General features: G+C 42.4%; 1 protein-coding gene across 1 annotated transcript in view; it reads right to left on the bottom strand.

Annotated features, from left to right (window-relative positions):
* NMRK2 (nicotinamide riboside kinase 2) overlaps positions 1–13,673 on the bottom strand; it is a 17,779-nt gene extending 4,106 nt beyond the window's left edge. The window contains exons 1-5 of the mRNA XM_068272506.1: positions 13,354–13,673; positions 7,112–7,202; positions 6,274–6,319; positions 5,958–6,141; positions 4,263–4,334 (exon numbers count right to left, since the gene is read on the bottom strand). Of these exons, the coding sequence (XP_068128607.1) occupies positions 4,263–4,334; positions 5,958–6,141; positions 6,274–6,319; positions 7,112–7,202; positions 13,354–13,379 (419 nt within the window). The 5' untranslated portion in view covers positions 13,380–13,673. The remainder of the gene's footprint in view (positions 1–4,262; positions 4,335–5,957; positions 6,142–6,273; positions 6,320–7,111; positions 7,203–13,353) is intronic.
* Between the last annotated feature and the right edge of the window lie 341 nt (positions 13,674–14,014).

The following is a 14,014-nucleotide window of genomic DNA, read 5'->3' as shown; positions in this document are numbered from 1 at the left end:
CTAATAATATATTCTTTATAACAAAGGGATGACTAAGCAAGATGAAATGCAGTAGATTTGTACTTCAGACTAGGTGACGCAAGTTACTAAAACGTTTATTTCCTTTCTTTAAAGACCTTGGAGTTCTGTACTTTAAAATCAAAAATTACTTAGTTACTCCGCTGAACTACATATAATTATAATCACAAAATACCAGTTAATACAAAGCTGCCACAAATATTAGATACCAGCATAATCTTACTGAAAGTGACACACACACACACACACACACACACGTGTATATAAATGTGTGACCTTCAGTAAGATTATGCCTGGTATCTAATATTTGTGGCAGCTTTGTATCAACTGGTATCTGTGATTATAATTATATGTAGTTCCAGCGGAGTAACTAAGTAATGAATATATAGTTTCGAGCGGAGTAAGTAATGTATGATAGATATTTTAGTACTCTAGGATTTGCACAGAACCTTTACATAATGAAACATTCTGTATCTGACCTAAACATGCAGATTCATGGGATGCTGGTTCACAGGGTGCTAATTATGCCCCCTGCGCCAAATTCTTACCAGGACAAACAATTGAAACATAGGAAGATGAAAGCCTGGTTGAACATATAATGCTGAAATATGTACAGTATCAATGAAAACGTGTCGCTGGGAACAACTGTTTTACCCATCTAATCTAACACGTTTAAAAGACTGCATTAAATTATAACAAGCACTAGATATGGTCATTTTAAAGCAAACAATTCCAATAATTGATGCACTTTTGATGTAGTTAGGAAAAACAAAGTTTGGTAAAAGTTATACAGTTTAAAGCCAATGGGTACCACATTAAAAATAAAAAGTCAGATACTCACCTAAGGAGAGGGAAGGCTCGGTCCTAATGAGCCTTTTCTCTCGACCGGGTGCTGCGCTGGCTCCCCCGTTCGCGTCCGCCGCCGCAGGGACTTCGGGAGCACTCGGGCTTCCGAAGACGGGCCGCTCCATACTACGCACGCGCGAGTGCGTCAGAGGGCGCTCGCGCATGCGTAGTATGGAGCGGCCAGTCTTCGGGAACCCGAGTGCTCCCGAAAGCTCCCCTTCGTCATGCGGAAGTGGCAGTATTTGAGCGAACTGGTCGAATACTGCCACGGGGGATCATGCGCGGGACCGGGAGAGGAGAGGGAAGGCTCATGAGGACCGAGCCTTCCCTCTCCTTGAGTATCTGACTTTTTTATTTTTAAAATGGTAAACACTCACTTTAACCCCCCCCCCCCCTCCCGACCGCCTGATTTATGAGTTATGGAGCTCCGCTCCGTAAACAGCTTGCCAGCAGCGATCGGAGCTGGCAGGCTGTTTAAGGGAAACAAACATTTTGTACAGTGCTGCGATCTAGTGCAGCGATGTACTGGGGACAGTCCTGTCACTTGGCTGTCCCTGGAGTGGGCTCACAATCGGATCCTCTCATAGGCTGATGTCCATCAGAGGTGATCTTAGTGCTGGATCTCAGGAGGAAAAAAAAAAAAAAAAAAAAAAAAAAGGGGGGGGGGGGGGGAGAATGCAAGCTTTTAGGTTTAAGTCCTTCAGGTATATTTTCAAATGTTACCTTAAGTAAAACACTGTCTGCAGGAGTTTTTCCTACCTACATAATTTCATTTGGCTAACATACTACAGAAACTCTTCCACTCTTTCCTGAAGCTTGAAAATGGAATCCCACCTACTCTTCATTTGCCTAATTCTGGATCTTGCCTAATAAGCACATATGCCAACATGAGAGGACAGTTGTCCAATTAGGACAAAAACATAATGTCTTGTATGACTGTCCCTTGAAAACAGCAAAGGTCAGGTTCTTTTAAAGTTGTAAGTGGAAAGAAAAAAAAAAAAAAAAAAAAAAAAAAAAGGGGGGCCTTATTCAATGTATCATTGGGGTGCAGAATAATTCTGCATGTCAACTCAATGACCATACAGTTCTATGGGGCTGGTCACAGTACTGCGCTGTAACTGATCATGTATTCTAACTTGCTGCATGCAGGCTTTGCAATCAATGTTATGTCCAGTCTCCATTGCAGTTCACACACACCATTGTAACTCATGTGTCATGCAAGAGACCACTGTGAATCCAACCAAGAACATAATCCCCCTCTATACTGTAGTAGCAGACACAAAGAGGAACTGTAACGACAAAACGGCCCCCTGGGGGGTACTCACCTCGGGTGGGGGAAGCCTCAGGATCCTAATGAGGCTTCCACGCCGTCCTGCGTCCCTCGGGGGTCTCGCTGTAGCCCTCCGTACAGCCGTGACGCAATATTATTTTACCTTCCTGGCTCCTGCGCAGGCGCTCTGATGCCTCTCGGCGCCGAATTAGGCGGGAAATACCCGATCGCCGTCGGGTCTGCTCTACTGCGCAGGCGCAAGTTTCCGGCGCCTGCGCAGTAGAGCGGACCCGACGGAGATCGGGTATTTCCGTCTATTTCCGTGCCGAAAGTCGCCACAGCGCCCCGCTGGAGCCAGCAAAGGTAAATATTGAACTGACTGTCGGCAACAGTCCGCCGGCTGTTCGGAGGGCTGCGGCGAGACCCCGTGGGACAGAGGACAGCGTGGGAAGCCTCATTATGATCCGGAGGCTTCCCCCACCCGAGGTGAGTACCCCCCAGGGGAGGTTTTTTGTTGTTACAGAGTCTCTTTAAGCCTGGTACATACTTCAAATTATGATTGACCAATCACTGACCAATATTGCCACCTCATGTGGTTGTAAGGTTTTACTTACACAATCAGCTCTTAGTATTCAATATTTGTTGAACCTCATACTACATGCAGGTGGTAAAAATGGGTCAAGCGATTGGCCAATCATTACTGAAAGTGTGTACGAGGCTTTAACCCTGCCACAACCCTTCATTTTGATTGTCCAATCACTGACCAATTGTATCACCCCCAAGTAGTATGAGAGTTTAAAACTACAAAATCTATTCATAGTATTAAAATGAAATGTGAGCCCCTCCCACCAAACTGCATGAATGAGGTAAAATTAGCCGATCAAAATGTGAAGGTGTGTACCAGGTGTTAGAAAATTTGTGTATATGCAACCTATGTAGTATGAGGGCCAACAGATTTTCAATACTATGAACAGGTTTTGTAGGTATTACACGGAGGTGGTAAAATGGGCAGTCATTGACCAATCAAAATAATGTGTGCATGCAAACTCAGCCCAGCATTCTTGTTTGTGACCCAGTCATGAAAGTGCTGAGAGCATGCCAGCACATCAAGTGTGCACCAACCCTTATCGGTGGGCAATATTAGTTGCATCATTATTACCCATCTAAAAAGTGATCAAAACCACTTGCATAGAAATGTAACTTCAAACCCCCCCCCCCCCCCCCCCCCCCCAAAAAAAAAAAAACCTGCAGTTCTGAGTGCCTCAGCACAGGGCTTTTGTGAGTTATTAGTTTGCATTAGTCAGTACTGTAGTAGAATGCAGCTTAGTCACTAGCAGATTACAGAGCTGCAGTTACATATTTGTGACAGGACCGGGCCTCACCCTCTTGTCTACGCCAGCAGCTGTCTCCTGTGATATAGTGCAGAGCCTTTTCCTGACCTTAACTCTTCAGCTGCTAGAAAACCCAGATCCCTATGGTGGGCGGCTGCACAGCTATCATTCATGCTAGCTATTATTGCCCGTTTCTACTGCCATTGGAAATGTCTACACAAACATGAAAAACTGATTGTAATTCATTAATAGCTAGGAATATAGAGCATAGGCAAATCTAGACCAAATTCAAGACTCCTGAAGTCTTGAATATTTGCTGGATGAGGATTGTTGAAGAAGGCAATGCAAAGTAAAAGGGGTTTCTGGGGGACACTGCAGAAGACTGAGTTTAGTTACAGAAAATATGACAAGAATTTGTTCATATGAAGGGATGAAGGAGTCAAAATTGCCTGATTTTATAGAGTACATTGACTTGTTACCCTGCATATCTGTATAGTAATTTAGTTACACTTTTAGGTTTCTGTTCATGGTGACATGCTGCACACAATTACAGCATGTAAGCCTATATAGACAAGGGTTTGCTTCCACTAAGATCATACTTGTAAATAGCTGCAGTAGTTAATGGAAGGAAGGCAACAGCTGTAGATCCCCTCCATATAACTCCCCCACACAACGCCTGTCACAGAGAGCAATGGTTGAACTTCAGCAAACATCATACAGCTGAGCTGAAAATGTAATACAGAAAACTAGGGGGGAACGCAAACAAAAAAAAAAATCACACTTTTAAAATTACATACCTCCTTCTCTTTTTGCATTCATCATAGGGTATTGAAATAAAATAGCGGTGTGTAAACATCTCAAAAAGTGGTCTGGAATATAGAACAAGAAAATATGTATATAGTCATGTGCTACAGTACATTAAAACTATAAAACTGCAAGTTAAGCAGCTTCCGAGCCAAGATAAATTATTTTTTGTGCAAGTGTGTGCCATGCAGGGGCAAGTGTCCACTATCAGGATATGGTGAACGGGGGGGGGGGGGGGGGGGGGGGGGGATTAAAAAAAATAAATAAATCACTGAACAGTGTGGCGATTGTCGCAATTGTGTTTAGCGCTTCTATAGTACTGAAACGAGATCGCCGGGAAATCGCCTGAAAATGGTGCAGGTGACACGTTTGACGTTTTTGGGCGATTTGAGCAAATCGCCCAAGTAAGAACAGGCCCATAGGGTTTCATTACGCTAGCATTTCAGCGTTTTGCCAGTGTGAATGGGGCCTTTTAGATCTGTGATGCTCAGTATACGTGGAGCCTATGCATTGCTGCTAGAATTTACTTATGATACTGCTCCTCCGCGGCATAGGATTGCTTCTTTGCTGCCAGCCACACACACTTCTATTCGCTTATGTAGTCATCACACATATTGCACTTTAACTTTTTACCTCATCATGAATTGTGTTGTTGCTGCACATGATCTAGGTTTATTGTACCTTAAATTTGAAAATCATGTATTATATTTTCAGGATTTTTACAGACTAATTGGAATTTATTTTTCTAAGTAATTGGCAAGCAGATTCTGGTATAGTATAGCAAGTGATATCAAGGTTGTGTCCATATTGCCAGTTGCACTTCTAAGAACAGCTCCAGTTAATACCATAAGTGGTATGAAGGGGAGAATGGATGAGTTTACTTAAGTATATTTCCCTCCAGGACTGCCTAACAAAACATTTTTCCAGTGAAGTTTGTGCTCTGAACACTCATGTGACAGGACACACTTCTGGCTTCAGATCACTGCTGCTCAACACACCATATAAAAAAAGTATAGTAGTATCCACATCCAGAACTGCAGCACAACAGACTCAAAACAACAGATTTCAAATACAGTAAAGAATTTATGTAAGGGCAGCAAAAGTAAATATAACAAAAACCAACTAATTTTACCCTCTCCACTAAAAAGATGATCAGGAAGATGAAAAGTGCCTGTGATCCCCTGCTTTCCTTTAATACTATGAATCACGGACATAGAACAAGAGAATACTATTCATCTGTCCTGACTTTGTGACCAATGGCGACATTAACGTTGCAGGTGTACAAAACCAGACAAAGGGCCCATTCACACTGGAGCGTTTTGCCGGCGATTGACAAAACGCTTAAACACTGGCGCTTTTAAAGCGCTTGTGCAATGATACCTTATGGGCCTGTTCTCTCTTGGTCGATTTGCATTAATCACCAGCGATAAACGCAAAAATGTAGCCTGCACCATTTTCAGGCGAACTCCCAGCGATCCCTTTCAGTGCTATAGAAGCGGTAAACGATCGCGGGAAGAAAATAAAATAAACTGCCGTTTTGCGCTTTTAAGTGTGGATGGGCCCTTACAGGAAATGGTCAATGACAGGCTTTATAAACACTCAGTATAGGCCTGATTTTATTTCAGCATTATTTATAGACCTCTCTGTGGTCGCAATTGCACAAGAATAGTTCTAAAAGAAATACTTACGGGTAGGTGTATAAGAGAAATCCTTCCACAATCAGGATGTGACATTTTTCCTCCTCGTCATTCTCTTGACACGTCTCATCGTCCAAGCTGTTGTTAATACCATGAGATCGCTCAAACTTTGCAGGGTCCTTCTTCCAGGCAGCAATGGTTTCCATCATGGCTTCTATATCTAAAGCATCGATCACTACAACAAGGCAAGAACAGTTTGCATGGATATTAAAGGAAGTCCAATAAGCTCACCTCAAAGTGTTATGAGAACTATTGTGTTCCACCTTCCCCATTTCTCTGAGTGAAGCAATGAAGTTCACCAGCTTACCATCATACTGTTTAAATCCATCTTCAACTTTGATCTGGTCCTGGGGCTGAAACAGTGACCACAAAAAAAAGCTATACAAGGGTACATTAAACCACTGCACAGAGCAGACAGCTATAAGATGCTAACAGCTCTATGTCTTATGCTTAAAAAGTTCACAAAAAAAAGCCTAGCAGGCTACTTTCACACTGCATTGCAATGGACAATATAATGGCATTGCAATTATATTCTGTCTGTACTTTCCAATCTACACTTCAGTGGCGTGGTGGATTCCGTCAGAATATTGCGCAGCATGCTGTACATTTAACAGATGGCATGTGCATTTAAGTTTGCAGTGAAGCAGACTTTTATATACTGTACATGTTGCATCCCACTTTAACATGCGATGCAACTTTACAAAAACTGTTGCGTTGCAATTTTTTTTTTTCAGGAGGTGCAAAAAATGTGCACAGTAAGAAATTGCTTTAGGGCCCTTGCCCACTAGCTGTGCTGAGTTTCCATTTTGAAAAAACGCATTCCCATTCACTTGAATAAGAATTACTACAAAAGCGCCACAGTAGATTTTGCGGCAATTCTCATTCAAGTAATCAAGTAAACGCATTTTTCAAAATGCAAACACAGCTGAAATACAACCTACAACCCAGCTAGTTGGCAAAGGCCCTTACTCTTTGCCAGAAACTCAAATTTTATAATGTACATTAATTGGAGGTTGGCCCTTGCGTATATACCCAGTGGGCAAAACACATTGCTATTCAGAAAAAAAAAAAAAAAATAGCCAAAATTCAACAGAGAAGAGGTGGGATGATCTAGAAATGCTGGGAGAGGGGAAAAAAATACCTACCTTGAAAAAGTCATCCTGATGTACGACACAACAGTTCGGTAATGCTTTTATTAATCTGTTTGTCAGAGTGGTCTTTCCACCATTGGTGACACTGAAAAGAAAAAAAAAATCATTTTCAAACAACTCAGTGCATTTTGTATAGTCTCTCTCTCTCTCTCTCTCTCTCTCTACTGCATTACCAGCTGAAGGTGGATGGGATGAAACAAGGCCTATAGAAATTTCTCTGCAGTGCTCTAAGGGCCCATTCACATTTCAGCGTTTTACCAGCGATTTCTGCAAACCGCTCCAACGCTAGCGTTTTTGAAAGCCCTAGTGTAATAAAAGTCTATGGGCCCGTTCTTACTTGGGCGATTTGCGCTAATCACCGCAAATCATCCAAAAACGCAAACGCGTCGCCTGCACCATTTTCAGGCAATCGCGCTTCAGCACTATAGAAGCGCTGATCGCGGGGGGGGGGGGTTAAATTGCCGCAGTGTTCAGCGATTTTTCCGCTGATAAATCACTCCTGCAAAACGCCGGCTGTAACGCAAGTGAGAATGGGCCCTTAGGCCAGTCTGTTTTTTACACCAGCAGCTGTAGGTTCTTGCTGATCCAGCTATTGCTGGAGGCCGAATCACAGGGTTTTAAAATTTAACTTTTGCTGTCTTCTGATGGCGCCGAAGTTACTCAGTGTGCGCCCAAATCTCCCGCGCTGTGATTACAGCGCTCACTCTATCCCGTTTTGAAGCCTCTTGCATGTACAAAAGAACTCAAACGCTCCAGCTGACTTTCCCAGATATCTCATTGTTATTAAGTGAGATCAGGCAACTGTCAAAATTCACAAAAAAACTTTGTGTTTAATGCACTCATTCTAGAGAAATGCTGGGTAGAATAATCAGTCATTTGACTCAGTGATCTATCCAGCAAGTATTGAGCTGCCAGCAGAGTGGGTGTTGCTCAGCTACTGACCTCTCACTCTCTCCTCCCTCTGCTGCTGAAAGATTATGGCCTGAGCACACTTCTATACATTTTCAACAGTGCATATCAGTCTGTAAAACACAGATGTGTAGCTGAAAAATGCACAGAAACACACAAGTGTGCTCAGGCACTAAATGTTTGAGGCCAACCTTTAAGTGCATAGTGGATGCCTACTGAGGTTACTGTAGATGCAGTACAGCCACAAAGAATGACTCTTAAAGAGAGTCTGAAGCGAAAATATATCTCGCTTCAGACCTCATAAATAGCAGGGGCATGTGTGCCCCTGCTAAACCGCGGCTTAACGAGGGTCCCTGATCCCCCAAATCCCCTCGGTGCAGCGGGGGGAGCGCTTCCTGGTTGGGGCAGGGCTAACCGCCGCAGCCCTGCCCCACGCGCGTCCGTCAGCGTGTATCTCTGCCTCTCCCCCGCCCCCCTCTCAGTCTTCCTTCAGCGGCGATGCGCCACTGATAGACGCGACTGGAAGCAGGGCTGCGGCGGTTAGCCCTGCCTTCAGGAGCAACCAAGTCTGCGACCAAGTGTTGCAGTGGGCGGTTTGGGGGTGAAGGGACCCCCGTTTAGCGGCGTGATAGCGGCGGTTTAGCAGGGGCACTCGTGCCCCTGCTAACTTCGAGCTCTGAGTCTCTTTACGGCCCATACACACGTCGGATTTTTCCGAACGACTGGTCGTTTGAACGTCCCGTCGTTCAGTCATCCGCACGCCAAATCGAGTGTGTGTACAGACTGTCGTTCGAGTGATAAGACTGATTTTCTCTTGTCTGATCACCCGACGTGTGTATGGGCCTTTAGCAGAGGAAGGGATGGATGTGGTTATGACATGTGCTTATTGAAGGAGACTGGCTGCAGGCTTCTCCCAGCCAGGGATTGGAGAGACTTGCACTGTACATAACATAGCGCCTTGCCATGAAATGCATGTTTACTGCATACATCTGATAAGGGCACATGGTAAAATGGGCATGTGGTAATACAGACAGCAGAATATCTGTAAATTTTACCAATATTCTACTATGCCCCACTATAACCTTATTCTCACACTTACCCTTCCCCTGTCTACACCTAAGGCCAGGAACCCACTAGGAGAGCTTTGCGATTTGAAAAGCTCTTGCTAAAGTAATGCTGTGTGTGATCCCACTTGAGTGATGTGATTTTACAAAAAAAAAACATTAAAAAACCCCATAGCATTGCATTAGCCTTTTCAAGGCTCTAGTGCTTAGGAAAGGCTGCTAGTGGGTTTGAGCCCTGTCACCAACCTTCCCCCATCTACTCCTAAACACCCCCCCCCCCCCCCCTCCACTTTAAACTACCCCTGAAGTAGCACCCAGTAAAGTTACCCTCCTCTGCTCCTCCACTGTGTCCTTCAGCCCTGAATGTAACCTCTATGCCATAGCTGCGTGCCCATTTCACCACAACCGATCACTATTAACCAAACTCCAGCAACCAAATTATACACTGGGCACCACTATAACCATAATTTACATTGCAGTCTATGCAGTTCCCATATTAGTCAGTGAACCTCCAAGCTAAAAATCGACTCAGCAGCACTGAAAAGGCCTGGTGTTTCTTTAACAGTTTCACAGCATCAGAACTTTGTTTCTCTTATCCAAGCCTCATTTTAAGCTGCACAGAAGAAAACTGCTCAGGCTTTTTTTCCCCTGATGCTGTGCAAAGCATGATGGGATTTCTGATGTTGTTGCTCTCGTTCTGCTGTTTTGGTGCAAATTTTTTTTTTTTACATCTTGAATTTGACATTTGAAGCCTAGCGTGCGCAGCTGGAAGGGGTTATCAGGACACAGGACAGTTGGAACTGTGTCTCCTGCTCCTTGTCACCTCCTTTCAACCAAAAAGATGGCTGCCCCCATGACAAAGATGGCAGCCCCCATGAATCACAAACATTTGCCTGTTCTTTTAAAACAGGGTGGGTAACAAATTATATTACCCATCTATTCTAATTAACATAACTAATGTAACTTAATGACAGTATGTTTGTTTAGGCTGAAGTTCCCCTTTAACATAGTATGCACACAAAAAAAAAAAAAAAAAAAAAAAAAAACTGGTTTCATGTACAGACTACTATCACATGCTGTATGTGAGATCTGACAAAATGTAGAGGGGGTACATTTTGACCATGTGCAAATCTATTTCATCATCTGCCTTAAAATATATCAGACATATCCATTCAGTGACCTTGTAAGAATCTCACCTGTGTAGCTGCCAGCAATGTCAACAAATTTTATTGCACTTTGCTTGCCATTAGAATTCATCTCAACACTTCAACTGCATGGTAACAAGCACATCCAGTAGCTACAGGGATCAACATAATCCCAACAACAGTTTCAATAAACTATTTACTTTTTTTCCAAAATGTAAGAGTTCAGCATAAGAATAGAGGTTCCCATGCATCTAGTGATGAATGGGCAGATTATTATTATTATTATTATTATTATTAATTGTCCACACGAGATCTCTCTGAGATCGGTGACAGCATATGGGGAGGAGGTAAGTGGGGGAGATTCTAACAAGGTTATCTCCAGTTGCTTGGCTGAATTGATCCGTCAGAAAGATTGTTGCCCGCCCAAGCGTTCAGGAGGCATTGGGGGCTGCTGTCCTCTTACTGGATTCTTGGCAGAGGCAGTCGTTAACAGCCATGTTTAAAATGGTATGTGTACAGGCCTTAAGAGACAGAATCTGGCAAAAACTGTATGGCCAGAGGTTCTTTAAAAATTGTAAAAAAAAAAAAATTGTAATCCTAAACATTAGCTTTTTTTGTGTAGTTAGATATAAAATATCGTATGTGTAACTGTAATAGTGACCCATTATATCCAGAAGGTACCCCTCTATACATAGGAGTACCATCTGAGCTAGACTGAAGACAGGAAGGGGGGAGTCATTCCAATGCAACTCATAAGAAGTCTTGAGCTCACAGCAGAGCAGTAAATTGACATGTGGATTTCTAGTCTAGCACAGAGATCCACCTGCTGGCCATACATGGTATAAAATGAAAAATTCATACATATGTAGATTTCGCAAGTGAAAGATTATTGTAGAATCCATGACCATACCAATAATAATAATAATAAATCTCCATCACACAGTGTGCTCTCATATTCCAGTGTGACCAGTCACACCTGTATAAATGGTTGCATGATCTCAGGCAAAAGAGCATTTTCAGGCAATGAGCAGTTCAAAATTAATTTATTAATTTTTTTGCAATGTGGGATAAAACAAAAACGAGTCTAGAGGAAACCCAAAAAAACCATGGGAGAACATACAAACTTCATGGAAAATACTGTTCTGTCCAGAATATGAACCTGGGACCTTAGTACTGCCAGGCATTGTATCACCCAAGTATTTGGGTGAAGAAAGATTTTGGCGTCTATTACCATGGATGATTGACTAAATGATAGTAATCATGCAGGATATAAAGGAGAAGGCATTATGCGATCGGTCAATTTACTGGTCACAACATGGTAAACTTTGTGGTGCAAAAAGATAGCAAGACATACATCTGTAACCATTTTGGGTGGCACAGTAGTGTAGTGGATAGTACTCCCAACCTTGTAGTGCTGGGTCCCCAATTAAATCCCAGCCTGGGCACTACCTGCACAGAGTTTGTATGGTCTTGCTTCTGTGGGTTTCCTCCAGGCACCCCAGTTTCCATCCACATCCCAAAAACATACATATACGTTTTTTGCTTCCCCCAAAACTGGCAATAGACTACTATGGACGTATGACCACGGTAGAGATTAGATTGTGAGCCCCACTTAGGGGGCCTTTAATGACAACACTATAAACACTGCAAAAGAGGTCAGCACTATATAAATAATACAGTGAAATCTTGTTATAGTAAACTCTGTCCCCAGGTCCAAGCAAATGCACCTGTATAAAAAAGTAGATAAATAATCACCACCTGGTTGACTGACTTATGACTAGCTACTCAATATGGATTGCTTCTGATCAGGTCGAATTCCAAGAAGACCAGAGCAAAATAATGCTACTGTATCTACTTGAACTTCCAGAAAAATTGTGTACAAAAAAAAAGGTTGAATGCTGACGACAGCATTAGAACTACTACAATCGCACACTAACCAATAAATTAAATAGGCAGAAAAAAAAGTGTTATATGTGGGTAGCTTAGTTACAATGTCAATATTATGTTCATCTGTTCACAACAGACCACAGGAATGTATGCAACAAGAACTTGTGAAGCCATTTTAATTTTAGTAACCATGAGAGGGAAAAAAAAATGAAATTCTAGATGGGTGACCTTGTACCATCTACTCCATATACAAATGTATGTTCCCCAGTCTTACAAAGATTTTTTTTCTAACTAGTAACATCTGGAAGACTATTCCAAGACATTAGCTTAGGTCTACTTAAATGGAGGGAAATCAAAAGAAAAAAAAAATGGAGGGAAATAAAAAAAAAAATAAATACTAATAATAATAATAGAAATAAAAGTTAATACTGTCATAAGACTACACACCTATCTGAACAAGGGAAGACATTTTGATTAATCTAAAGGTTTATACTTAACAGTCAAATTTAAGGGGGAGGGGGGGGGGGTTAAACAAAATTAATCCTGATATATAATATCTCATGTATATGTACAGGCCTACCAGTACACACAATTATATCTAAATAATTAACTGCTTATATAAATGATGAATCTACAACAGGTTTCTAGGAATATCCAACATAAACGTCTGATTTGGGCATGGTAGAATACAAAAAAAAAAAAAAAACCCACACACACACACACGTCAAAGCTAACCGCTTTACTGCTATCATTTGTTTCATTAAGTTATTAATACATCTCAATCACAATACTCATTTGAAGGGGAGGTGTATATATATATATATATATATATATATATATATATATATATATATATATATATATATATATATATATATATATATATATATATATATACACACACACACTCATTCACTGTAGTAGTATGTTCAATACATAACGTTTTTAGGGTTTACAGGAGTAGAAAGCTGCCCCAGTGCTACATATGGCGGAATCATGATCTGAATGGAGCACATGGTCACTGGAAAATGCTGATGTGGCTTCCAGACTATACTTAGACACTCCACACTTCTCCATCTGTTCTGAAGCTACACACTTCTGGTTCGCTACACAAGGCAACCTGAGACCTGTAGTACCACACCAGCAATGTCTCCAGCACAGCAATATGACATATAACACAAGTATCATTAAAATAAAGCATGCGGGATTTCGCGCATGCGCAGATACTCACCCGCCAATGCCCACAATGATCTTCATGGCGCGCGATTGATAACTTAAAAAATATATATTATACAAATAAAATAAATAAAGCGGCGTGAGGGCAGATGGAGCAGACCCTAGAAGAACGCGGAAAGCAGAAGAAGAGGAATTAAACGTCAACTACTAGTAGAAGCCTCCATGGTCGGTGAGAGCAGCGCACAGCTCAGCCTGTCTAGTTTAGGGAACGGAACGGATAACTGAAAAGAAGACACGCGGGAGCTTCTATGCGGGCGCGTCAGGTGGCTGCCTTCACGCCATTGGTCAGATAGTGATGAGGGGCTGAGCAGCGTGACGCACTCAATCCAGTGTGCTGTGACTGTCCACGTTATCCTCAGCTGTCCCAGCAGCAGGATATAGAGGGGACGGGAATGGCGCGCCCACCCTGTCACATTGTGCTACCCTCATCATGTGTCTCCTGCCACATGCCTCACGTGAGAATGCCATAAGTCACCCTCCCAGCGCCCCCGTACACTGACTACTCATGCCAATTATCTGCATGCAGCACTGTACATATTTATACCAATCTATGTCACCAATTTGTGTCCCCAGAGCACGTGCAACCTTATTTCCTAGTGGATCTCTCTTTTTCAAATCTAGGGGGTCTAGATTCGAAATCTACATTAATAAGTATT

The sequence above is a fragment of the Hyperolius riggenbachi genome, chromosome 3, assembly GCF_040937935.1.
Source record: "Hyperolius riggenbachi isolate aHypRig1 chromosome 3, aHypRig1.pri, whole genome shotgun sequence".
Classification (NCBI taxonomy): Eukaryota; Metazoa; Chordata; class Amphibia; order Anura; family Hyperoliidae; genus Hyperolius; species Hyperolius riggenbachi.
This window is presented reverse-complemented; position numbering and strand designations above follow the sequence as displayed.